This window comes from Mytilus trossulus, chromosome 13 (assembly GCF_036588685.1).
Source record: "Mytilus trossulus isolate FHL-02 chromosome 13, PNRI_Mtr1.1.1.hap1, whole genome shotgun sequence".
Taxonomy (NCBI): Eukaryota; Metazoa; Mollusca; class Bivalvia; order Mytilida; family Mytilidae; genus Mytilus; species Mytilus trossulus.
This window is the reverse complement of record NC_086385.1, coordinates 52,805,634-52,833,154: the sequence shown is the minus strand read 5'-3', so window position 1 is coordinate 52,833,154 and position 27,521 is coordinate 52,805,634. Positions and strand designations below refer to the sequence as shown.

General features: G+C 30.4%; 2 protein-coding genes across 3 annotated transcripts in view; both read right to left on the bottom strand.

Moving 5' to 3' along the window:
• Positions 1-682: 682 nt before the first annotated feature.
• Positions 683-8,114, bottom strand: LOC134694928 (uncharacterized). 2 transcript variants are annotated; one of them, XM_063556035.1, is made up of 7 exons: positions 7,922-8,114; positions 7,280-7,301; positions 6,345-6,505; positions 4,743-4,894; positions 3,784-3,909; positions 2,998-3,091; positions 683-2,233 (listed from the first exon to the last, which is right to left on the bottom strand). In XM_063556035.1, the coding sequence occupies exons 3-7, from the start codon at positions 6,475-6,477 to the stop codon at positions 2,136-2,138; spliced, it is 603 nt and encodes a 200-aa protein (XP_063412105.1). In that variant the 5' UTR covers positions 6,478-6,505; positions 7,280-7,301; positions 7,922-8,114; the 3' UTR covers positions 683-2,135. The 2 variants fall into 2 exon arrangements, with proteins under 2 accessions (XP_063412105.1, XP_063412104.1); XM_063556034.1 differs by lacking the exon at positions 7,280-7,301.
• Positions 8,115-11,539: 3,425 nt separating this feature from the next.
• The window catches only part of LOC134695379 (vacuolar protein sorting-associated protein 8 homolog), a 34,984-nt gene continuing 19,002 nt past the window's right edge, over positions 11,540-27,521 (bottom strand). The window contains exons 22-42 of the mRNA XM_063556609.1: positions 26,823-26,865; positions 26,190-26,262; positions 25,442-25,487; positions 24,937-25,010; positions 24,114-24,148; positions 23,460-23,526; positions 23,008-23,100; positions 22,043-22,182; positions 21,231-21,315; positions 20,081-20,179; positions 19,322-19,461; positions 18,405-18,561; positions 17,083-17,172; positions 16,230-16,290; positions 15,772-15,869; positions 15,416-15,497; positions 14,697-14,779; positions 13,876-14,123; positions 13,036-13,228; positions 12,630-12,698; positions 11,540-11,727 (exon numbers count right to left, since the gene is read on the bottom strand). Of these exons, the coding sequence (XP_063412679.1) occupies positions 11,605-11,727; positions 12,630-12,698; positions 13,036-13,228; positions 13,876-14,123; positions 14,697-14,779; positions 15,416-15,497; positions 15,772-15,869; positions 16,230-16,290; positions 17,083-17,172; positions 18,405-18,561; positions 19,322-19,461; positions 20,081-20,179; positions 21,231-21,315; positions 22,043-22,182; positions 23,008-23,100; positions 23,460-23,526; positions 24,114-24,148; positions 24,937-25,010; positions 25,442-25,487; positions 26,190-26,262; positions 26,823-26,865 (2,099 nt within the window). The 3' untranslated portion in view covers positions 11,540-11,604. The remainder of the gene's footprint in view (positions 11,728-12,629; positions 12,699-13,035; positions 13,229-13,875; positions 14,124-14,696; positions 14,780-15,415; positions 15,498-15,771; positions 15,870-16,229; positions 16,291-17,082; positions 17,173-18,404; positions 18,562-19,321; positions 19,462-20,080; positions 20,180-21,230; positions 21,316-22,042; positions 22,183-23,007; positions 23,101-23,459; positions 23,527-24,113; positions 24,149-24,936; positions 25,011-25,441; positions 25,488-26,189; positions 26,263-26,822; positions 26,866-27,521) is intronic.

Sequence of the window (27,521 nt, the reverse complement as noted above, 5' to 3'; positions counted from 1 at the left end):
CATAGTAACCAACGAAAACACAGTTTTGATGGTAGGGAACTATTTAAATTAAATGTTACCCAAATTAGTTTAATTCTGTTTATTTTGACACCATCTGATGGGAAATGTATTCTTGCAAAATCATGGAGTGTTTGATGATTGCAATGTTTTTCTTTATTGTTTATCCTAATGGACTGCATTAGCCGATTTCCATTTTCCAAAAAACGGAGTTTTGGAAAGATCAAACTAAAATTATAGGAATGTGGATTTTGCGTAACATCTTGTGATTCACAAACCACAAATTACTCCCTGTTTTCGACAGTTTTCGTGCATGTTTATGTTCTTTACACGGCTTTTTAAACCAATATGCCATAATAATCTAGATTGCCGAAAGGAAAATAAACGCCGTGAAGTCTGATCCATTCAAAATCTAAAATTGAATTTAACGATTCAACTATGTTGTTCAGATTTTTGAAGAATTGTAGATAGTTTGTCGTGAACACACAGTAATAATTTGCAAAATTTCTCAAACTACCAACGTGTACACAATCAAATCATTGTGTAGGGAAACAATCAAGGATTTAACAACATTTTGGTAATGCAAAGTTAGCTGGATAAGAACTTTGATTTTACCTGAAAGATATTTATCTACCCGTCAGCAATAAATTATACCTTGTCGTTGAAAAAAAGAACTAACAATTGGTAGGTATAATGAGTATGTCCCATACTCAATTTTATTACAAATCAATAGTGTATTTCCCTCAATAAATGGTGCCTATACCACACGGGAACCGTGATATGAAATAAAGTATGTTATTATTTTCCAAACAGTTTTAATGATATGATAAATATCGGTATCAACAGTATTCTGTTTGCAAAGATTTACTTTTTATTATGTTTACTCATTTAACATGTATAATGAACCCTATAATTCATTTAATCAGATTATCTTATTTGTGAATTATAATTTCTATGAATATGCCTTGTGTTCTCTTTGTTTTTCTTTTATTCTAATATCCCTAAACCTTTTTTTTTACATTAACTGTTGTGTTCACTGCAAGATCTTTGAAAATGCGTTTATATATAGTGTTTTAAGAAAACTGAAATAAACTTTAAGTTGATCGTTTTGTTTTAAAATATGACACTGATAAATATTTTGTCTTATCGCACCGCGGATAAATTATTACGTTGTGGGTGATAAACCGCCGTCACTTGGTGACCCCAAATAAGACCGTAAGGGGGTAGTACATTTCATAGTGGATTCGGCCCCTATGGATTTATCTGACCCTCTATGGATTCGTATGGGTTCAATAGCGAACCATGTAAGTTATATTATCAGAAAACTTGTAAGTTACATGCAGCAATATGCTAAAATCTGTACAGTTTGAAAGATATAAAAACAAGATAAATCTTAATTACGGCATACTATTTATGTCATAAAGTCATCTCCTCATCTCGATGAAAAACAAATTACTGGCCATGTCTAAAGGTTGGAGTTGGATACAACATATAACAAATAATGATACAATTCTTTTAAATTAAAATTCAATGTAAATATTCTAATTAATTCGATGTACCTGTTGAATTGCATACTGACTAAATAGTACAATAGTCTACAGTCATTTAATGTTATAATATAAAAACAAATGTGTTTGACAGTAAACAAATACATCCATCATAGCCTGTACATTATGCACAGATTCATCAACATCATTTATAATTCGTTGACTGAAATACATTATAAGTTCAGTTGTTCTTCATTGCCATGCTGGAACATATTTTGCGTTGTTAACACATCTCTGTTGATAACATTTGTGTGATGCGATTATATCAACACATGGAATGTAAATATTGGAAACACAGGTTTGATTGCATAACATGAGACAAACATTTGTTTTCTTTTTTTAATTACAAAAGATAAAGATGAATATATTACCAATAAAGGTAGAAACCGACATTTCCTGATTTTCTGATTTTACAAATATTGCACATAGCTAAAACACCTGCTTAAATTTAACTCTTCTATACATAAATGCAGTGAACCACACAACATGCAACTCAAAACAAATTTCATCATACAACATTAGGCGGTCAGTAATTCCATCTCAAAGAAACAAACAACCTTACAATAGACAATATAATTAATTCTTTTTATATCAGCAGCATGTCTTCTTCTTCCGGTGGACGTATGAATCACATATAGACACAGTAGATGATCGTTTCTCTTTCTTACATCTTTCAACTAATGCATTACCTAAATAAAAATAAATATAGGTATATAGGTAATACATGTTTTTTTCTTATGTTGTACTGTGACACCATAGTCCTAATTATGCTATTGATTGGCGCCTAAAAACTAGTTTAACCCGGCCACAGTCTGTACGTTTCTGTCCAAAGTTAAGAGCCTGTGATTCAGTGGTTGTCGTATCTTGTTGTGTAACAGATTTGTTTTTCATTCTTTATTTTCTATATAAACTAGGCCGTTAGTTTTCTCATTTACATTTGACATTTCAGAACATGTTTTAGCGGAATATTCTAGACGGGCTTTTCTCATTATTGAATGATGTACTGTGATCAATAGTTACTTATTTCATTGTAACTTGATCTTTAATTTAAACTTGTGTCCTTAGCAATCATGCCACATCCGTTTCAATATGTATACCCCCTATATATTAATGGATCCCCCATTTAAGATTTTTTATCATTATTAATCTCATTCCTAGGTTGTGTGGAGTAATTTCACAAATCTCTCATTTGATTATATGGATCCCATCTTAAATATCAGTACCACAAAATAAAACCCTTTCTTCAATTACTACAATTTCATTGCAATTTATTTAATTACAGAAATCATCATTTTTCTTGACCGTACTATTGTGGGCGTTTTCTCCTATAGTGATGATATATGTACTTCACTAGTTTATAATAATTCTCTAATGTTTTATACGTTTTGAAGTTAATGTATGACTTGCTTTTTGACGGTTTTATGATCTGCCATCTATATCAATTCATACATACCAATATCATTAAACACTTTGTCTATCCCGTCGCCTGATTTGGCAGATGTCTCTTCAAAATACAAGCCGTGGCCCTCTGCAAGTAGTTGTCCTTCCTAAAAAATGAAAAATTATCGTTTCAGTTCAGTAAATTCGACGGAAGTTACTGAAAAGGGCATGGGAGGACCTGATTACTTAATTAGTTGTCATCGGTTTTGAAATGGCTTTGATTCTCTAACAATTAAGTCATAATTCGAGAATAAGTAGTGCTAAAAATTTCAACATTTCCGCTTTTGTAGAAAAAAAAACTAGCAGACAAAACTTGCTTTTTATCCATTTGATCTATATTCAGCCATTTCTGTCATTTTAGTTGCCATGATGATTGTATTCATATTTGATTAAATGTGGTCCACCAGTATTAGAGAACTGACAATTGACTCGGGTGCCAAGTGATAAACGCTTTTTTGGCCCTTTAGAAACAGTATGCGCGTGATACAAAGGTTTGAACGGAATTTTGTGCTTGTCCTGGCAAAATCTTTTGAATATTAACGGTGGTTATGTTGGTTTATTAATCGGGTCTCCACCATTATGTACTAATGGTGTTTTCTATCATTACGTAGTAGCGGGGTGTTGCTCCTATAAGAATACTTAAGATACGGGGGAAAGTCTTTGGTTTGTCGGTATTGATAGATGAGCAGAATAGTCAAAATAGTCGGAGATAAACATTATTTATTTTGTATGCAACACAAAATTTTAGAGAGAGGCAAAAGAACCTAAGTAAAACAAAAGTAGTGACGTCTTATCTTACCTGTGTTGGAACCTCCCTCAGGTCGTCGTCTAAGTCAATTTTATTTCCAATTAATGCACATTTCAAATCCCTAGGTCCATACTGTTGTAGCTGTAACAGCCAACTCTCAATATTCTCAAAGGATTTCTGAATAATATTGTGCAATATTGTTTGTTCTAACAAATAACAATACAAATATTGAAAAATTGGCCTACCGCTGTTCATACTTTTTATAAGTCTTTCGACAACGTTAGATGAAACGTGTAGAACGTAATTTGGTTACCATTTTAGGACATCTGATATCATTTTTGGAACTAACGTTGTTTGTACGGGATTATCGAAAGCATATTATGGAATGTAATGAGTATTCTCTTATCGTTTTATTACATATATATATATATATATATCTTTACCATTGTTCTGTTGGTCCCTCTGCTATTTTCTTGACTTTAATTGTCCAATTGACATATTGTTACCCATCACAGGCTTATCAAGTGTACAACAACAGATATATATCTGGCTTAAAATTGTCTTCTTGTCTACAAGGACTGGCATTTGTACAATCTCTTCGGAATATACTTTATACGAACAAAAAATTCATGTAATTACAAAGTGCAAATTTTTAATAAGATAATATTTTTTAATCTGTTAAAGATTGTGCTTGCTATACGTTCGTCGTGTATTTGTATTTTCAAGCTTAGGTTTGCGTTTTCCTGGTGAATATTATTTCCTCTAAGCACGCCATTAACAGATTAGATAATTTAAAGTTTGATTTGGAGACAAATAATTTTCCAGGATTGAAAGACTGATATTTCTATAGATAAGTATCATGTACACTTAAATCGCTTATGTTTTGGTTTATGATAAACAGAAACTGATTCAATATTGACACGATAAAAGCAATCAAAAGTGCCGTTCCAGGAAAGTTGGAAATGTTATCAAGAAAATTGATTCTCATATGATTTTTAAAGTATACTTACATGACTACTTATATCATATACAGCCAATGCTATTCCTGCATCTCGAAGATACATAGGAACTAAACTTCGGAATCTTTCTTGTCCAGCAGTATCCCAAATATTAAACACAACAGTTTTGTCTTTAAAGTCTAAAGCGCGACTGCAAAAACTCGCTGAATTAAAAAAAAAAGAGTAAATACAAAGAGGTGTAGTCATTATTCGCATATATACATGATCATTTAGCTGTTATTATGAACAAGACAACATCACAATATGCAATACTTAAGTGCAATTTAATACTTTTTCTTGATCTTAGCTTTAAAATTCACATGCGGAGATGGGATGAGATTGAAAAGATAAACCATGCATGAGAGAGAGAGAGAGAGAGAGAGAGAGAGAGAGAGAGAGAGAGAGAGAGAGAAATAGAGAGAGAGAGAGAGTACATCAATATTAGAGGTATATTTTTTATCATGCGTGGTAAATATAGTAATCGTGGTGTTTATTTGTTCGGCTGTAATTTTATTTTATTTTGATATATGTATATGTTAATGTTTTCCAAAATTTGTTACCGATCGTATTACACAAAAACTAGGTGTGTCGAGGGCGCCATGCAGACTGACGTTCTATTTATATTTTATGACCCCCGGAACGGGTTCTCCTGGTTTCCAGCTGCCCTGTAAGCAGTACTTGAATATGGACACAACTAAACTGATACAACATAATTATCATTTCAAGTTCGCAAACTTGGAAATTATACTAGAATAATGTTAAGGCAAATAGTGAACTCAGAAGGGTTTCATTTGTGAATCATTTAAATATTTCGGCTGTTATGCGTCAAAATGTTTAACGACTATTGCCATAACTTATCAGTTAGTGCTGAATCTAGGAGTTTCGCCTGCCTTTAAAGAGATCTAATTGGATTCTGTACTGTTTTAGCTAGTGATCCGATAGGTAACAACATACTATTAAATAGATTAATGTTTCAAGTAAAGAGCCTGAAGTTAAGTGGTAAGCTTTGGTTCGGATCTGTCATATTTGTTTTTTTATACAATTGTTTTATTACTAGTTCGATTGTTGATTTCCGCAATATAAATGTTTCACATTTTTCACGTCGGACCCTTCAATAACCGACCATACAAATGAGAGAACGGTTTTATAATTGTTTATCATGTTCATTTTTATTGTCTCTCAATATCATCGGTAATCTCTACTAAATCTTTGTCTATAATGTTAGTTCACTTGAAGAGGTAATTTTTCCGGGGTGTCAAATATAACTGGCCATTTCATTATGTTCAGTAATTGGATGCCAAAAATCAGGAAACTTTCTAGGAATCAGAAGACTATTTCCTTACAATATAATACACTTTTTTTTAAGTTTTAATTATGTATTTTCCAACTTTATACTTCCGTAAATGTTTTTCGTATAAGTTATAAAAACAACAATGATTTCAAAAGTGTTTACTCATTTAAATAATTTTGGCAAATGAATATGCAGTAAATAATACTGATGTTGATGAGATCCAACCAAACGTGTATAAGATAATTCAAATAATAAAAACAAATGATGATAACAATAATAATAATTTTGGTCTAATGTCTACAATCAAGAACCTTTTAACTTACCGCCAACTGTCTGTTTATAATGTTGAATGAATGAATTGTCTGTAAATCTCACAGCCAGTGACGTTTTCCCTACCGCTGCATCTCCAACAACTACCACCTTCACTTTGATCACAGGTAATAGGTTTCCATTCATTTTAATGGCTTACATTACTATTTATTAGCTGAAAGGGACATACATTTATAAACATATATATATAGCATTAAAAAAAGCTTAAATCATTGTTATAAATTATAACCTTTTATGTTCATGTTAATAAATAACAACGATAAATCTTATATAGTATGCATGAGTGTATAAATACTGTATATTGATACTTGACATATTCAGTAATGTCCTGTTAATTATACGCGTGTTGTTGTATCAGAACCTCCTGTTTCAGTATCACAGGTCATGTTTATAGATAACACATTGTAATTACTAATTTGGTAAATATAGTTTACGTTTAAAATATGCAAATCAGCGTACTTGTTCTGTCGAAAACAGAGACGAGTGGTTGAGTATCAATTTGTTTTACATCTCGCATTATTTGTCTCTTATATAACAAAACAAAACAAAATGTATAAATATCAAATTTTTTTAATTAAAATTCATGTGTCAAATTTTGTCCATATACCATGTGTAGACCGATCATTCTCTATATGACTATGTCTTACTTCTGTTTGCAACTTTTCTTAGAGAGATTAAGCATGTTAATATACTAATACATGAATCAAATATTAGACGCTAAGAACACATTTGACATTTCCTTTCATCTCATTTTAAAAGAGCAGCTATAAACGTAGTAAAGACAGTACATTACAAATGAATTGATACAAGCACTTGAGAAATTGAGGCAGAAACGATCAAGTTCTTCAAATGCATCGCAAGGGTTATGTGCGGTATCAATTTATATAAGAGACATAAAATGTGAGCTTAGGTAATATAATATATTTACTAGAAAATATTATGCAATAAACCTGAAAAATAAATATGAAACATAACTACTACATCCACTCCCTGATTTATGTTTCAATTTAATATCTATAATGAACTGTTGATTAAAATACTCATGAAAAATACCAGGCTGATAATTGTTTACTCCAGACGCACGTTTCTTCTTCAAACGGAGCATCAGTGACACTCGAATGAAAAGTATAAAAGGCAAAATAAAATTCGAAGTGAAAATGTAACAAGGGCTAAACATTCCGAACTTTTTTTTTCAAAATACATTTAAGGTAATGCATTTTGTAGGTATAAATTCTCAAAACTTCGAACATTTGAAAGTTTTGTAAACAGTTCTGGTAATTTATAAATATAGCAGTATTAATTCATTTTAACACATTTATATTGATAAAGTGAATTTCTGTTGTGCTTTTAATCACCATGATCAAAGAGAATTTTGTTTCTACATAATTGTACACAAATGCATCGTACACGTGATACCAAGTGCTGTTATATATTATAAAACATATTTCTGTATTTATTTTTGGATGACCTAGATATATTCTCTAAATGGTCATGGTACAAAATATATATATGAATGAAATACTATCAGTCCGTACAATTATAACTAAATTAATTATTTAATTATACTTACTTAAACGTTTTGCCATCGACACACATGGTAAAAAGGTATTTGATAGAAAACAGTGTATTTTCCGTCTTCAATTTCCTACACATCAATTTGACATCTGATATATATGTATTCATATATTTTCATAAGGCATAACCTATTTATGTGAAACTGAATGTATTTATTTTCCTGTTACAATTATCAGTGTATTAGTCATGAAACTTAGGTATATTGTCAATGTTTTTCCGGTACATTTGTCATAAGTACAATTGATTTTTTATACTTGTAAGTTTATATTTAGACTTTTTGTTTTGTTTTGGGTAAATCTAAACCTACACATTGCCGATGGTTTAATTATAGTAGAAATGTTACTAGAAAGTTAAACGATAAGAAAGAAACAAATAGGGAAATATTTAATAAAAAATATATTTTGTATTTAATCCTTTTATACAGTATTGACTTTTGTAAGGTCTATTTAAATTTAGGGCTGTGACTACGATATAGTGACTCGGTTTGATGTGATTGCAGTAAAAAGAATATAACAATCAAAATCCGAAATTTGGGATACAACAAATTTTACCTCTTTTCAAATTGTTTACGTGATTTATCTTCACAAGAAGCAAATAAAATTGTAAACTGGCGGCTTGGAAATTGGTAATTATTCAATGTGCAGGGGCAAATATTTCTCAATATACGGGCTAAGAAAATTAATCGATAGGCATTTAACGTTTTGTTTATACTTTTAAATACAATGTATCTGGAGGAGAAACATAAAATAGCAAATTTGAAGGCCTCGGTGTGACCCCGGAAAAATAATTCGAACAATTGAGTTTTTAGCAGGGTAAAGTATTTGTTGTCGTAATTAAATCATGTCTCTCAATTTGTGATTTACGTTGGCCTTGTTCTATCTTATATATAGTTATTGTCAGTGGCGGATCCAGCCATTTAAAAAAGGGGGGTTCTAACCCCCAAACCCTCCCCCCTCTTGATCCGCTACTGGTTGTCCTGTTTGAAGTAATATTTCAAAGTTTATAAGTGATTATTGGCTCAGTTGATCACATTTATCCCAATAAACTACAATATATTATACATTTGCACCCTGTGTACCCCGATTTGACAATGGAGGTAGTTTACGAACTAAACTTTACAGCAGACAGGATATTTAAATGTTCAGTCCATTTAAGCAAAATCTGACTCGTGTCTGCATACGGATTATTATATCTTCAAGCTGATACGCAGCTGGCACGGTATTCCAATGTTTTCGTTTCTAAACATGTTTTACTTAAAGGGGGTTCCTTACATCATCAAGAAGCTATTGAACCTGTAGTTCCATAGATGAGATTTAAATAATCAATTAGAAGTTTGTTGAAACATCATTAATGATTTTGTTGTACGTTGTATGCGTCATTGATATGTTTCACATGTCAAACTCCTGTTCTTTTTTTCCTCAACTATGCCATTCTACATGCAACTTATTCTTATTCCACAATGCTCTTTAATATTCTATTTATTTGGCCTTGGTTAGAGCGTCATTGAAGAATCGTTTTGTTGAAAAAACGCATGTTTAGAGTACAAACATTTTAGTTTGATGTATATATATGATGAGTTTATTTATTGGCCAGAAATAACACAATCCCTACAAGAAGTGTAGTGGGACCCATTCTACCTTCCATCAAATCTTAGGTCATCCATTATTGTCTTTTAAAGGTGTGTATTCATTTACTGTTAGTTTTGAGTGATGGGGTTTTACATTTGATCAAGTTTTAAGGTTTAATAAATCACATATACTGATAGTATATGGATTTGTTATGTCCACAAAATATAAGATAAGGTTGATTGTTTCTTGTTTAATATAAATTGTCAAATATTTCCTAAACATAAATAAGTGACAAGAAATAAACCAGAATATGTCCATAGTACACGATGGCCCTATACGCACTATCATTTTCTATGTTTAGTGGACCTTAAAATGGGGTAAAATGTCTGATTTGGCATTAAAATTAGAAAAGATCATATCATACAGACAATGTGTACTAAGTTTCAAGTTGATTGGACTCCATCAAAGACTACCTTGACCAAAAATTTTAACATGATGCCGGACAGACAGAGGGAGGAACGAAAGGATGCACAGACCAGAAAACATAATGCCTATAAATGGGGAATAAAACAAAAGAATTAATATAATAATTATGTTCTGCCTTTTGAGTTGAATGGAAAAAGGAAGACAATCACTAGAAAATTATCAAACAGTAAACCCTTGAGGTGAATGGTACCTTTTACCAGATATAACTGATTGTGTGAACAGTATAAATCCTAAACCAACAACCCTTCTTGAGTCACTAGATCAAGATGAGATGTAGAAACTTTTGAGCAAAATATATAATTTCTAAACTAAAACATGTGAAATGATATGCAAATACTGCTAATGGTTTTGATTTCAGCACATATTCAATGTTTCTATATGATTTTACAAAGAAGTATAATGTTTTGATCAATATGAAAAATGCAAAATGTACTAATATCTAAAAATTAAAAACATACAAACGTCTTTCCAAAATAATTTGTTTATTTATAATATTGATGCGTAAGACTTCATTTTTTTCAGTTTTCATTGGCATATTTGTAATAGACAGAAATTTTTATGGATGAAATGGAGATCATTTTTAGCAACAGGTATCTATATTTCTAAGAGCTAATCATAATGAAAGAGTAAAGTCATTTGTATCCACTATTAAGACAATTTTAACACTGCAAACATGGAACTGGCATATGCAAGTCAGATTGGAAATTGGTCATTACAAGGACAACAAAAAAAATATATAAAAGTCATTTATTTGACAAACATAACTCATATCTAACAAAACGTATGCTTGCTGTTCCCAGACTATACCATATGGATATACCATTGGAAAATTGCAATCACACATTTTCAATTCTTATAAATTGCACATTCCCTTTACATAAACAATTCATACAATAATTTTACTTTTCTTGTGTTATTGTTGATTCATTGATTTCTTTTAAATACCCAATTTTCATGTATTTGGTTGGTACAGGTGAAAACCAAATTCAAATATTCAATGAATTACAAATAATTTGTTTTTTTTATGAAAACTTTGGCAAAACTGCTAAATCAATATCCATAAACAAAAATTCCTTAATATATGAAAATTGGTACATATGTACCAAAGAAAAATCAATTGATTACTATCAATGTATCAAATGATAATTTTCTCAGTTACACTTGACTTTTTAACAATTTTATTATTACACACATATAAATCCTATACATATATATATGTTTTTGTTTTTACACATTGCACACACTATTCCAAAGTATTTTTCAAAACATCAGTACACCATTCAAAAGGGCATACAATACAGTTACAAGTAATGACTTTTTAATGTAAAATGTTACTTTTTAGCAAATTTGAAATTGTATCATATCTGAAAAAGATGTTTTTTTGCACTGTTTTAACTATTACCTTGAAAAAGAGTATATGGACCCCTCTTTAAAAAAATATATTTGTATTGATAACGTATGCAACAGTTTCTGTCTTGGACGCACAACAATAAAATTATTATCACAGTCTTAATTTAACATATTGTTGGCAGTGTTCACAACACACAAACATTTGTTAATTTACAATTAGTCAATCATGTGGCTAAAACATATCACAGCTGTTTTTACTATGGCACACATTCAATCAAGAGTTGGTTGGGGCAATGGGAGGTGCCAGTCTGAGCTGAAAGTTTTCTTGATGAAATATTCCTGATGAGCCTCTAACTGAACGAGTGTCTGATCTGGATAACTCTGTAAGAATGGCCATCTGCAAATGAAAATGCATTAAAAGTGAAATAACAAAAATACCAAACTCCAAAGAATATTCAAAATGGAAAGTCCCTAAAAAATCAAATGGAAAAATTAAAACCAAACACACTAAACATTTACGAATTACAACTGTCATATACTTGGTTCATGCCTACAGGTCTTTCTTATGTAGAAAATGGTCGATTAAACCTGGTTCTACTGCTAGCTAAACCTCTCACTTTAGTGAAAATAAGCAATAATTTTAATGTTATTAAATTGTTTCATCCCTATCACATTCAAATCAATGGCACAGCATAAAAACATGGAGATTAAAAACCCTTGTAAAAAAATCAAAAACTGATATTCTAAATTTCAACAAACTTTAATCTCATTTTAATTAACAACTAAAACAAATTCGAATAATGCAACAAATTTCTCATTTCTGCAGTTTAAATTTCATGATGTCAATAATGAACCTGTCTATAACCAAACTTTTAATGATTTTTTTTGTATTTGATCATGATCTTCCAATCATGTAAAATCATCCCCAGGGAATATTTTAAATGATTTAAAGGTTTCCTTAATAGTTATCTTCCATTCATTTTACACTTCAAGGTAGTTCCAAGCACCTTGACGAAAATTAATTTGGATCTTTAATTTTTCAATTTTTTTTGATAAAATATTTATTTTGACCCTTTAACATTGTTTAACAAAATTAAAAAATAAAAAAAAAAATTGAACCAGACACATTATCTCAAAAATTTCCTTAGATATATAGCAATTTGACAAACACTAATTTTGACCATTGAGGAGATTTATATTACCTTTTACAATAAAACATATTCAGAGTATTCAGCTGATTTTTACAGAGTTATCTCCCTGTAGTATTTTGTGCCACCTTGAGGAACGGCCAATACTTACTCTAGATGGTGTTTTCATGGCTTTCCTTACAGCATCAATGGCTTGAATATGTTGTGAATCTAGTGTCATCTACAAAATACCAAAAATATATTAAAAATCTAAAATTTCATATGATTGACAGACCAACAAATGTATCAAACTGATAAAAGCATAAACATTTTGATGTCTGTTCTTTAAAATAATTAAAAAGTCTTAATAATTATACTGAAAGTAATATTTAGGAATACATGTTGACTGTGAGAGTTTATCTAACTTTGATGGATAGCTTGATTTTTGGCTTTCAGCACTATTTTGTATTTTGAAATCATTGTCTTATGAGGAAATATTTGATGACAGATGACACACAGCTTTCATGTTTTACTGCCAATATTTTCAGACATGTTATAATAGATAAAACAGTACAAACCTCTTTAGATTTTTCTTTAGTTTGTTGTAGTGCTGCCTGATTAGCATTAGATAATGACCTATGGAACCTTGTACTTTGGATACGCCCCCTTTTAGAATGACTACACAAGTAACACGCCCACATTTCCTCCCCATCCATTACATGGACTGATCCGACCGACCTCAAACATGGTAAATGATAACTATGTCCACACCTGCAAAATCAAAATATGAAAAATGTTAATTTATCTTATATCATAATTTAACTTTTAAAATCTTAATTTTATTTGAAATTTTAATGTAACAATATGCACAGCTAGAAAAAGAGTTGTGAAAATGTTTGTTTTCTGTCGAGGGTATTTGATACTCTTGGCACTCCAGCCTCCTCCCAAATAAACAACTGACTGAACTTTTTTTTTGTTTCTCACAAGTTGTTTTTAGTTTTGTTGCTTTTAATAGTTTGTCCTTCTTTGTCCTGTTGAACCACGGTCACTGATTATCGGAAGGGATTGGTACCAACAAACTTGTTTAACATGCCACATTCTGTTAGTGCCTGTCCTTAGGTTATTAGTTTTCACATAAATCAGGCCAATATTGTTTCTCATTTGAATTGTTTAACATATGTCGTTTGCCTATTACAGCTGCCTACACCTTTGTTTTAATCATTGTTGAAAGCCATACAGTGACCCATAGATATAGTTGATAACTTCAGTATAAATTTGTCTCTTGAGGGGAGTTGTCTCATTGGTCACCTTACCACGTCTTCTTATTAATAAAGATAAACAATTGTTTTGTCTAAGTGTAATATCTGTCACATTTTTCTAAGCAAATGGACAATAATCTGATATAAACTAGCTATTACCTGAAAACAACCACAGAATCCGTTTCATTCTGATTTATAAACATTTTATTACACAGATTACAGTTATCTCCCCTTGGAATGTATCCTCTGACCGCAGCACTGGTTAAACTCTTCAGATGGACATGTATGTCATGGTTCAGTAAGTTTTTACATGTTTTCATCAAGGTCTGTTCATAGTTATAAGTCTCAAGCATGCCTAATATAAGTTCTCGTACTTCTCCAAATTTCCCAGTGTTGTATGCTGGGTCCTTGAAAAGAATTTAAGTAAAACTTCAGACTAACTTTTTTATACTATAACACATGCACAATAAAATCATGTAAACAATACTTGCATGTAATGAATTCACAAAAGTTGCTTGAGTAAAAAGTTTTAAGATTAAAAATTAGTTAAAAATTTCAAATTCATGAAATCTAACACAAATTTTAACTGAACTCTAATTTTAATCTTTCATTAAGTATATTAACACTCCCATCTTAACACCACATAAAAAGAAAAGAAAAGTGCAATAAAGCCTGTAATTTCTCTTGCTTATAAAATATAACTTAATATTTATTGGAAAATTAAATAAATTCTGGATTAGATTGAGTGGATTTCAATATTCCAGATCTTTTTTATATCAAATTTAATATGAGAATTAGATTATTTTCATTCAAAAAAATAAAAAGTATAACGTTTACCAAGAGAAAAATGTGTGCACTACTGCTTTGAATTTAAAGAGCATACTTAAACTACCATAAAATGTGAAAAATGCTGTCAACCCAGTAATACTATTACATTTTTGAATTCAAATAAACTTTTTTAATAATCTTTATGTACATACTTGCATTATTTTCTGTAGAATAGCTGGTAAGGCTATATAACCCATCATGCTGTTTAATATGTGGTGAGTCAGCTTATTGAAGTCTGCAAAAAATAGAAAATTCTTCTTTTTATACAATTTATAAAATATCACTAAGAAGGTCAAGACCTGCATTATATAAGGTATAGGAACATTTTTTGTTGTTGTAGTCATTGTGTTGTATCTATAATTGTTTAATAATTTAATTTTGGATGTAACACGTCTCCTGATTGGCTGACATTATTTTGTTATGAGCCCATAGACATAAATCAGTCATGTGAGCGTGACGTCAAACATTTTTTCATGGTTTTCTACGGTTTAAAATGGAAGTAAGAATTAAATTATAAGAAATGACTGTAATATTTTTTCTGTCTATTCGAAATAACATAAAAAATGTGGTGCACACTGTTAAATAACCTGCTACATGGGTTATACAGTGTGCACCACATTTTCTATGTTATTTCTTCATAGACAGAAAAAATATTACAGTCATTCCTTAAATATTAAACACTCATTTTTCACAATAAATGTAATCTCTAGTAAAACAGCAAACCCTTTCATTAAATATTGAAGCCAATATATTGAGTGTTGTACAAATTTTAAACTTTTCATTGTACAATGAGAATTGTACAAATTTCAAAGTAAAGTGAAACAGGAAGAAATCAAATTGTTTTCAAGCTTCAAGATAACAATATATTTACCATCTAGTACATCTTTATTGTCTATATCCTTTAACTTTCTCTGTGGTGTCATGACTGTCTCTAACAATGGAAACCATAGTGCCTAAAATAAATAGGTAAATCCAGTGGCAAATATTTCAAGCATGTTCAGAACAAGAACAAAATAAAAAATAAGTACAATTAATAAATCCTTTTTTAATAGAGGCCATCTGGGATAAAGGTCGAGGAAATTTGGAAAACAAGGGTATGAAAATTTAGCCTTTCAACAGGCCACCTAGGGACCCCTCAAATAGTTGCTCCAAGGGTTCTTCATGTTGCAAATGGTAATTTAATATCACAAAATGATTTTCATATATAATGTACAACATCATAATTACCTCTCTGCTGGCCTCATCCATTTTCCCAGAATTCCTTTGACACAGTTGTATGATGACGATAGCAAGAGTATCAATCTCAAGGAACAAAACATTCAGATCTGAAATAAACAAACATTTTAGGCTGCACTGAGAATTTTTTATGATATTTTTTTTCTCACAAAAAATTCAATGCTTGAATTTTTTCCATGACACCCATTTTACAAAAATGTAAAATTCTTTCAAAAAATAATGACAGTATTAACCTTTTGTTACAGTAAATGTGAAAATAATTGCCATTCACCTAATCTACCCTTAATATAACTGCTACTTAAAACTTACATTAACACTCAATAAATGAAAACATACAAGAATTTAGAAAGATCTAAGCAGATATTAGATTATGTTCAATTTTTTGAAATTCTACTTATTATTTTTTAACATTTTGATTAGCTATTAAAGAATTATCATTTGATAATTACCTTTATCTGTATTTCCACCTTGCATGACATCAACAAATAATTTTAACTTGGCCTGTAATTTCTAAAATAAAAAATTAAAACTAGTTTTATTACAAAAAAAGTGTCATGTATTTAAAGCTGGTCTTGTTTGAATTGAAAACTTCTTAAAATATGTGGATGCTGTGTTTGACAATTTGTTTGAATTCACAAGTTTTGAATTTTGTTCTAAGCTTTAAACTAAAGGAGCACTAGCTATGAGATAAAAAAAATCTAAAGTATGATATTTTTTATATAGGCAATAATTATCATCAACATATATATGTTTAATCTATAATAAGAAATTAAACAGACCTATACAAATCCAAATGCCCTATTTCACTTTCTATTTATATCTATATTTATGTTAATATTGCTTATACGTATATTGGAGGTCTTCAGAAGTCAACTTGATAGTTAATTAGATGATATCATGATTAATATACACAGGAAACCAAGCTAAATGTTATCAAGCCCATATCCTGTAAATTGTTCACTTTAAACTTTTTATAATTTGAATAAATGTTTTACATGGTTATAAATCAAATATGAGAATTTAAAGAAATATTTCTGAACTGGACACAGTAAAAGAGAAGAAAGATACTAAAGGAATAATCATACACACATGTTGAAAATAAATTAACGTCAGAGCACAACTGTCAAATTTTAATATCATTTTTAAAACTGAAAATTTGTAAAAGTAAAAATGAGCTACATTTCCAAAGGAGAGTATAATTTTGATTATAGATAGAACATAAATTACTTTCTGTAAAGTTTACATTCACTACCTTTTAGTAGCAAACTATTCACTATATAATATGAAGTTAATTAATCATACCTGTAATATAATACCAAAAGCTCCCTGTATGTCTCCAGCTTTCTCCAGTAGAAAGGCAGTCGCTTCAGACAGTTTATATTTTCTGCATATCTACCAATCAAAAGATAAAATCATTAATGACAATATACTGTAAACCAACTTATTTTCGCTGATACTTTATTTCGCGTTTATACCCAGCTAGTCAACTTCGTGGCGATTTAATTTCGTGATTTTCTTATCTACTTAATAATGTAGTTTGATAGGGAAAGATCCAAGTTATTATTTTTCTACTCGCGAAAGTCGCGAAAAATAAATTGCTCACGAAATTTAGCTGGTTTACAGTATTTTGGAAGAAGACTTAAGTATATTTTAAAATACAGATATTTTAGATTACTCTCAGTACTTGTGATATCTTTTTTATATATAAGATATTTTTTGTTGTTTTTCTATTTTTGACATCTGAGATACTGATAACAAACAAGTTGTAAAAAGTTTTCTTAATCTACAGTAATACTTGAGTTTGCATGGTCACCTTGAGTGCAAGAAAGTAATTAATTTGAACCATGCTAATCATCACCACGTTTAATCTAAATTGTTCATTTCGAATTAAGGTGGTACCCAACACTTTATCTAAAATTGATTTGGCTCGTTTAATTTTCTTAAAATTTTAACAAAGTCTTTACTTTGACCCTTTGACAAAAATATAAAAAATTCAAAAACAAGAATGTGTCCATAGTACACGGATGCCCCACTCGCACTATTATTTTACATGTTCACTGGACCGTGAAATTGGGGTCAATACTTTAATTTGGCATTAAAATTAGAAAGATCATATCATAGTTGACATGTGTACTAAGTTTCAAGTTGATTGGACTTCAACTTCATCAAAAACTACCTTGACCAAAAACTTTAACCTGAGCTTCACACTATCTTATTCTTTGTTTAGTGGACCATGAAATTGGGGGTCAAAACTTTAATTTGACATTAAAATTAGAAAGATCATATCATAGGGAACATGTGTACAAAGTTTCAAATTGATTGGACTTCAACTTCATCAAAAACTGCCTCAACCAAAAACTTTAACCTGAAGCGGGACTAACAAACAGAGGCACAGACCAGAAAACATAATGCCCCTCTACTATTGTAGGTGGGGCATAAAAATGAACCAACAGTTTTATCAGATATATTACACTGGTTATATAGCAGTTTGACAAGCACTTATTTTTATCATTGAGAAGCTTAATATTCCCTTAACAACACAACGTAATTAAAACGTTTAGCTGACTTTACAGAGTTATCTCCCTGTAGTGTTAGGTACCACCTTAAATATCAACATTGCCTACCTGTAATGTTTGTTCTAGCCTGTAACCTTCATTCATCTTGATGTAATTCAGGACTTCATTGGGTTTAAACTGACACATTAAACTTATGTATAGCTCAAACACCTGTGGTTCTATGTTGATGCCACGATCTTGGTGTATTGCACTACTTCCTGTATCCCTGTCAAAATGTCAAACACTATAAATGTAGAATTGTAGAATTGATAAACAATATCGGAATCATTAAACAAGAAATCACAGTTATCTCCCCTTCAAAATAAGATATGAGCTTAAGATATAAATCTGATATTTTTTCACAAAAAATTTAAACTTTGCAAATATTTTAGAAATTGCAAGATAAAAGGTTATTGTTGTAGATATAAAAAAAATATGATATTTAAATTTTTGTGAAAGTTACTGTGACATGAGTTCAAAAAGTTTTTTAAATGATTTGTTTGCTGTATTTTATTCAATTGCAATATAATCTTACATTTGTGACCTTTGTTCAATAATCACCATATTCTAATGTTATTCTTTTATAATGATAATTTTCAATGGATGTTGACAAATACTTTTTGAAGGGAAAGATTCCATTTTCTACCAGTCTGTAACTGAAGAGCCACTATTCATTGCTGTTGTGAAGTTCAACTTTTTTTTTACGTAATTTTTTCACAAAATAAACAAGAAAGTCACATTTTGAGCTTCATACTGTAAATTCAGAATTTTTTGTGTGAACAAGAATGCGTCCAAAGTACACGGATGCGCCACTGGCACTATCATTTTCCATGTTCAATGGACCGTGAAATTGGGTCAAAAGTCTAATTTGGCTTTAAAAAAACGAATGACCGAATGAACAGAGCCACAGACCAGAAAACATAATGCCCCCTACTATCGTAGGTGGGGCATAAAAATGAATGATGAGGCCTGAGTTGATATCTTACTTGCATGACATGACACCCTGTAAAAATTCAAACAATATCTGAGGTGTGTCCTCTAGTTGTTTACATATGTCACCAAGGTTACTAGCAAAACAACCAATCACCATTTGAGCTGCTTGTTTACAATCTATGGAAACCAATTCCTGAAAATAAAATCTGAATCATGAGATCTTGGTGTGGATAGTATACTACACCATCCTAGTTTATGCTACTATCAGAAACATCTTTTCAATTTTGTTTTAGCATTTTGCATTTTTTTATTTAATGAAGAGGTTGGTTGATTGCATTTTTTTATTTAATGAAGAGGTTGGTTGATTGCATTTTTTTATTTAATGAAGAGGTTGGTTGATTTCATTTTGTTCATATTCCACCATGTTAATACTGTAAATCAACCAGATAATTTATTTTGCATTTTAGCCATTTCTTGCTCAAATCATTGCAATTTAATTACACAATTTTCAAAACTACTTGATCAATAATGTCATTTGACTAAAAAAGATCCAAGTTTAAAATTTTTGTGAAGATCTAAATTCACTTTCTTTTAATTCTGATGAAAACCGAGAAAATATTTGGTTGACAGTATACCAGGTAGACAATGATTTCCCTTTTCACCCTCTCTGACATCGTTTTTGTGAAAACCTTTTTCTGAATTTATTATCCTGCAGAGTGAATCTGAACCCAATGCTAAGTTATAGGTATATCTGTTCTAATTATCAGTTCAATGTTAAATTAAACATTTCTGTGATTTTTTTAAAAGTTTACCTGTAGATTTCTCAAAGCTTCCTCCTTCAGAGCCTCTTTCTCAGTGCTGGAATATTTGTCACTGTTTAATATACTGGTTATATAACTGAAAGCATGGTACTGAAAAGGATAACAATAAACAGTATAAATTTGTTAACATTGTTAAATAATCTAAACATGTCATGCCATAAATAGATATAAGAAGATGTGGTAGAAGTTGCAATGAGACAACTCTCCATCCAAGTCATAATTTATAAAAGTAAACCATTATAGGTCAAATTTTGTTTTTTCTTTATTGTTTTGTTAAAAAAAATGTCCATTGATTTTCTTGTTTGAATTTTTTTACACTTGTCATTTCATTTCCTTTTATATCTTATTATATATAGAGTACTGTAAACCAACTTTTTTTCCCAAAACACTTTATTTCACGTATTACCCTTTCTTGACCACTTCTAGGCTTTTTAATTTCGCGATTATCTGATTTACTTGAGGAAGTTTTTTAAGGAAAGATCAAAGATTGACATATTCGCAACGATTTATATTCGCAATATTGTTCTACTTGCCTAAGTCGCGAAAATAAATCGCTTGTGAAAATAAGTTGGTTTACAATATATGGTTTTTGTTCATTGTTAGAGACCCTGCAGTCAGCTAAAGTTACTTCTTCTTCATTGAGACATCACTTTTTTTTTAAATTTTCATATGACTTTCAATTATTTTGATACAGAAGCACATAAACTTCATAGTAATAAATTTTATATTCAAAATCCAAGACAAGTTTAGGCTCAAACTTTATTGTAACAAGAGTGAACACTAGACCTATTGCTTATAGTATCTGAGATATGGACTTGACCACCAAAACTTAACCTTGTTCACTGATCCATGAAATGAGGTCACGTGAAAACTGTCTGTTTGGACATGTCACTGACGAAAACTCCTTAACATGAGGCATCTATTTACAAAGTATGAAGCATCCAGGTCTTCTACCTTATAAAATATAAGGCTTTTAAGAAGTTAGCTAACATCGCTATTGCTGGATCACTATCTTTATGTTGTGCTTTCTGCAACAAAAGTTGCAGGCTCGATAAAAACCCTAAGTAAGAGATTCAAACTCAAGCATGTACTCTCCTGTCAAATTATCTTATAAATGAAAATATATAATGAAAGTGTTTACCTTCCTAGCATAATCTCTCAGATAGCAGGATAAAATTTTATCATATTGTCGTCTCTTCTCATATAACATTTCACATACACGGTAGCTGGAAATATAATAAACATAATATTATTGTTCTTATAAATGTAGTAAACATTATGGAAAATTGATTTTTTTTAAATAATCTGTTGTTATCTCTACAAAAAATCAGGCTGTTTTTACGTCAAACATGGTATTCTTAATATTTTTACTGCTTCTATTTTGCAAAAAAACAAGAAATTTCGTTACATTATCATATTAAACAACACAAAAAATCCGGCTGTTTTTATGGCAAGCATTTTTTTGCAAGGTATTCTAAATATTTTTACTGTCAGATTCTATTTTGCAAGCAATTTCATTGCAATATTATTTTAAACATCAGTATTTTTTAAAGGATTACATTTTTCCACTATAAAGATCACTTCCATGAAAAGAACAAATTTGTTCAATATGATAAAAATGGAACTGGGGAATGTATCAAAGAGACAACAACCCGACCATAGAAAAAACAACAGCAGAAGGTCACCAACAGGTCTTCAATGTAACCAAAAATTCCCCCAACGGATGTGCCCTTCAGCTGGCCACTAAACAAATATATACTAGTTCAGTGATAATGAACACCATACTAATTTCCAAATTGTACACAAGAAACTAAAATTAAAATAATACAAGACTAAACCAGAGGCTTAGGACAGGCGCAAAAATGCGGCTGGGTTAAACATGATTATGAGATCTCAACCTTCCTCCTTTACCTCTAGCCAATGTAGAAAAGTAAACGCATATATATATCTTACAATTTAGCATTTTCCACTAGGTACAATAGTCGTTCTTCATCAATCTGAATTAGTCCACCTGCCCTCAGTAATTCCATTAATGCCTGTTGTCTCTCCTCATGTCTAGATTCATCATCTGGGTTAGAAAGGAACTCAAGTACCTGAAATATACAAACTTAAAAATAAAAAAATTATCTTTACATAGAATTTGGTTAACCCACTTAAAATTGTATTTAGTTGTTAGAGTTATTCCATTAATATGTAAGTGGAAGGGTAGGAAATGAAGTTTAATTACTGAATGTGGGTCATGGGTCTTTTTTCAGTATGAGTCTATTACTATTATGCAAAATTATCTAAAAAATGGATTTTAGTAGTAGGGATAGTTTGAAAGTCCCTTCCTACCCTTCCATGTACATTGTAAATGGAATAGCCCATATTGATCAAGGATAGCACTAGACTTTACCAATTATTAATATTACATGGTGGTATCACTTGTGCAAAATTCTAATATGATGTTCTTCTTTAGCTTTGGGTACAAAGCCGTGTTCTAATTCGAATAGAACATGGACTGCAAGTGATTGACGTCACAATTGAAATTGCAACGTCAGATGAATTTTAAACAACGCCAGACCAGAGATCAAAATGGACATTTTTGTTGGTGTTGCTCGCTACAAAATTAAATAAAAACATTCTTAAAGTAAGTTTATATTTTTCTGTTCTTTTTTTATTGATAAACTTTTGATTTCCTGTAACGTCAAATCAAAATGGTGACATTTCGAGCGTCTACTATAGGTCTGTTTCGAAATACAAAAGTTTAAAATATTCCTATTAGAATCAAACTAATTCTATATGCTCTATGCTCGCTAATGCTCGGTATTAAGATATTAACAAATATAATGCCTACCCATGTAAAAATGAGCATAGAGCATGGCATGAAAGAATTATTTCTTAAATCACGATGATGCAAAAATTAATAATTAACTTACCTGTTCAAACAATACTTTCTTGACTTGGATGGTATTCTCATGCCTGGCCATTTGTCGAGCAAGAAAGGTGAACAAAATTCCAACTTGTGTAGGCTAAAACAAAAATAATAATTAATCCTAGATTTCAAACTATTAAAAAAATCATTGCTTTGGCAGGATATAAATACAATGCCTCAATAAGATTGACCATTTGTTTTATTTAGAAAGATAACAAACTTCATACTTTTTTCTCAATTTTCTTCAACAATGAGCATAACATCTACGGTACTAAAACAATATAATGGTGATACTAAATATTAGTTTGAATGTGAATTTTCACAATGGAAAATAATTACACATTTTAGCATAAATTGCCCTATTTTTAAGGGCTTAAGTTTTACTTCAAATGGTATTTTGAAAAAGACATGTCTTTGCTACATATTAAAATTATATAAAATCTTTTTTACACTTACAGTAAAACCCACATTTTCTACCATCACCTGAAGTAATATATCTACAACTCTCTGTCTTTTCATTATTCTGAAAAAATAAAAGATCTGTGAATAAATACTTCGATCATTCATAATGTGTTAGTTTCTCTAATTTTTACTACATTTATAATTTTCCTCAACTGTTGATTATTTTTGTTTTATCAGCATGTGGTTTGTTTGATCTCAGGTTGTAATTAGTCAAAATTGAATATGACGTCTAGTGTTCGTGCTTTCCGTTAAAATTTCGCTTTTGAGGTCATGAATTAGTTAACATGTCTGATTTTGTCACATAGAAAGAACAAATCTTCTTGCAGTTCATTAAGAAAAAAGGATTATGATTGTTTGCATTTCGTTTAAAAATCGTTAGAGAAATGGTCCACCACTAAATCTCATAGAAAACCTAATGTTTAAATTTGGTAATTTAACTGTCTTGAGTGGATGAATATCATATCACACTTGTTGCAGTTGTAGAATTTAATAATATATATATATCAGTTACTAGTTAAAGTACAACTTTAAACATCTTTCTTGTTAAAAAAATACCACTTTCAAACTTTCTTCCCTGTTGATAAGATCTGGTTTAATTTTCAGTGTCTTTGTAAGATATTAAATAAGATTATTATCAAAAGAACTCACCCTTCCTCTGTATTGAACTCCTCTTCCTCAAAAGCCTGTAAAAATATAAACATAATTTTATATATGAGTTTTCAATTTATGTATACCTTTTAGCTCTGTTTAAAGTGTCAGAGCTGATTTAGTGAACTAACAGTTATCACAGTAAGATTGATTGATCAAGTGATTGGTGTTTAGCACCACTTTCAACACTATTATGCTATTTGGTGGCTGTCAGTTAGTGAAGGGAGTCAGAATACCTATAGATAGCTAGAATCATCAACCATCAGTAGGAAATCTAACATTCAAGACGATTAAGATTGAAGATCAAGTGCACCTGCTCCATGTGGGATTCAAATCTACAACCACATTGTCAATAGCCTAGTTTGTACCTGTCCTAAGTCAGGAATCCTTGTCAATAGCCTAGTTTGCACCTGTCCTAAGTCAGGAATCTGATGTACAGTAGTTGTCGTTTGTTTATGTTATTTATACATGTTTGTCGTTTGTCTTTTTTTAATATAGATTAGACCGTTGGTTTCCCGGTTTGAATGGTTTTACACTTGTAATTTGGGGGCCCTTTATAGCTTATTGTTTGGTGTGAGCCATTAGGCTCCATGTTGAAGGCCGTACACTGACCTATAATGATTTACTTTTTTTTTTTTTTTTAATTTGTTTTTTGGATGGAAAATTGTCTCATTGGCACTAACACAGCATCTTCCTATATCTAGTGATATAGTAGTTGGACTACATAGACCACTCAGCAACCACAAAAGCCCCCTCTCAGTAAAATATGATACTGCTTAATACAACGAGAAGATAAATGTAATGCTAACAAACAAAAACTTACCAAAGCTAACACGTTTAAAAATTCTCTTGTGTCAAACTGTAATAATGTTCTTAAATGAGGATAGATGGGTTCTTCTAAAACAGAAAAAAAAAAATTAATAATGATTTTATATCAAGTCTAAAAGGAAAACTAGCCCCACTAATCTAACAAAAAATTCTAACTCTATCAATATAAAATCTAATTCTATCATAATACTTTGTTTGCTATTGTTCAATTCGTTTTTCCTTTAACAATGCCTAATACCTTGTCTCATTTAAGATTACAGAAAAAAATAATCATATAAAAGATGTGGAATAAACGTCAATGAGGTAATAAAGATTACAGAATTTTGTTTAAAATAAAAGATGTTAAATAATTGTCAATGAGGTAACATTATTAATTCTATCAATGTGTAAGCCTCAGATTTGCTTGACAAATTTCAAAAGAATTGTCTTTTTATTCCCCTCTATAAACTAGTGTTAACCTTTAATAAGGAACAATTTAAGTATCAATAAAACAGCTGTACCTGAAGTGTGATTCTTGGAATGTAAACTTGTTATGCAATGAAACATCTGTAAAAAAGAATTAGCATTGATTACAATAAAATATTTAAGTATATCTTGACTTTCATAATTAGAAAAATCCTATTTGACAATCCTGTTGGCTGAAAAACATCATTAAGTAGATCAAGTGCCAATCAACCTTGACAGTTTGAAAAATGTCAAAATTTTAAAAGCAGAGATCTGGTGGACCCTTTCAACAATTCTTATTGTCTTAATACAAAAAACAGGAAGTTGTCAAGTGATGAATCTGAAAACGCATCACACGATATAGCTGACTTATATAAATCCTGAAACCAAATTTCAGAAATCTTTGTATTGTAGTTCCTGAGAAAAATGTGACAAAAATTTTCAACTTGGCTATCATGTGTAAAATCATACAAGTGTTTGGTAAACAGGAAGTTGTCAAGTGATGAATCTGAAAACGCATCACACGGTATGGCTGACATATATAAATGTTGATATCAAATTACAGAAAGGGTGGATGTGTAGTTCCTGAGAAAAATGTGACGAAAGTTTCATGGGACGGACTGACGGACGGACGGACAGACAGAGGTAAAACAGTATACCCCCCCCTTTTTTAAAGCGGGGGTATAATGAATAACTGAACATTTTGTGTTAGAATAACACCAAGTATCCCAAAATTAAATAGAAATGTTCATCAAATCTACTCATTGATAATTGTGTTAAATGTCTTTTGAAACATATTCTTACATTATTTTTGACATCTGATACAAGGTCTTCTGGTATATCTCCTAATGGGTAGGCTCTTCCTGCTAAACAACAACTGAAAATACAATTAAATGAATACTCATCAAATATAAACCATATGAAAAAAATTCACATTAGACCTACATAGATTTAAGAAGATGTGGTATGAGTTCCAATGAGACAACTCTCCATCCATGTCACAATTTTTAAAGTAAACGATTATAGGTTAAGGTACAGTCTTCAATGCAGAGCCTTTTTTTTGCCTCTAAAATCTTTATGTTTACAGAGTAAATTCTGCCATAAGGTGGTATTTACAAATTTTATATATCAACATATTTTTTATATATTTTTGGCAAACAAACAAATAAAACAGCATTCAAGATCCAAATAAAGATATAAGTATTCACATTAAAAGAAAAGTTTTTATTCATATCTAAATAATGGGTTGGGTTTGTCCAGTTTGCCTTTTTTCATCCTTGTTTTTCTTTAAAATGAACTTGTCTTACATTTTATTTGTTATTTCATATGTATTTCATGAAACTTGTCTATTGTTCTAAAATAAATAAAATTATAAGAGAAATAAAACAACACTATCATACTACATTGTACTATTAACTGATACCATTAACTACAAACCTTATATACACCAACAGTTTATTTCCTAGTTTTATCTGATTATCTAGAAAAAAAGAAGATAGCATATTTTATTTATCAACAATATCCTTATAACTTTAACCCCAAAAATATTCATTTCTTACAGTTTGAACTTTCTTGGAACTCAGCATGCATTTATGATAGTGAAATCTTCAGTGTTTAGAAAGGTTAAAACAAAAATTTCATCCCTAAACAAGTTTTTAATTGTGGAGATAGAGTGACCCTATATAAATACATTCTCACATTGAGCCTAGCCTGTAGGTCAGTGGTTGCCATTGGTTGGTGTCTGTCATAGTTGTTATGTTATAAATAAGGCTATTAGTTTTGTCAATTAAATTGTTCCACATTTTTCGTGTCAGGCTTTTAATAGCTGACTATATGGTATGGGTTTATCATTGTTGAAGGCTGTATGTTGCCTATAATTGCTTACATCTACTTCATGTGAACTTTGGTGCATAGCTGTCTCATTGACAATCATACCACATCTCCTTATCTTTATATAATATGATATCATAATCGTAGTATCCCTATGTTACAACTCCATTTAAATGTATTGGGGAGGGTAGGAAGGGACTTTCAAAATATCTTTCCAACTAAGAAGCATTTTTTAGACAATTTTGCATATTTGTTATAGATACATACAGAAAAAAAACCATGACCAACATCTAATAATTAAACTTC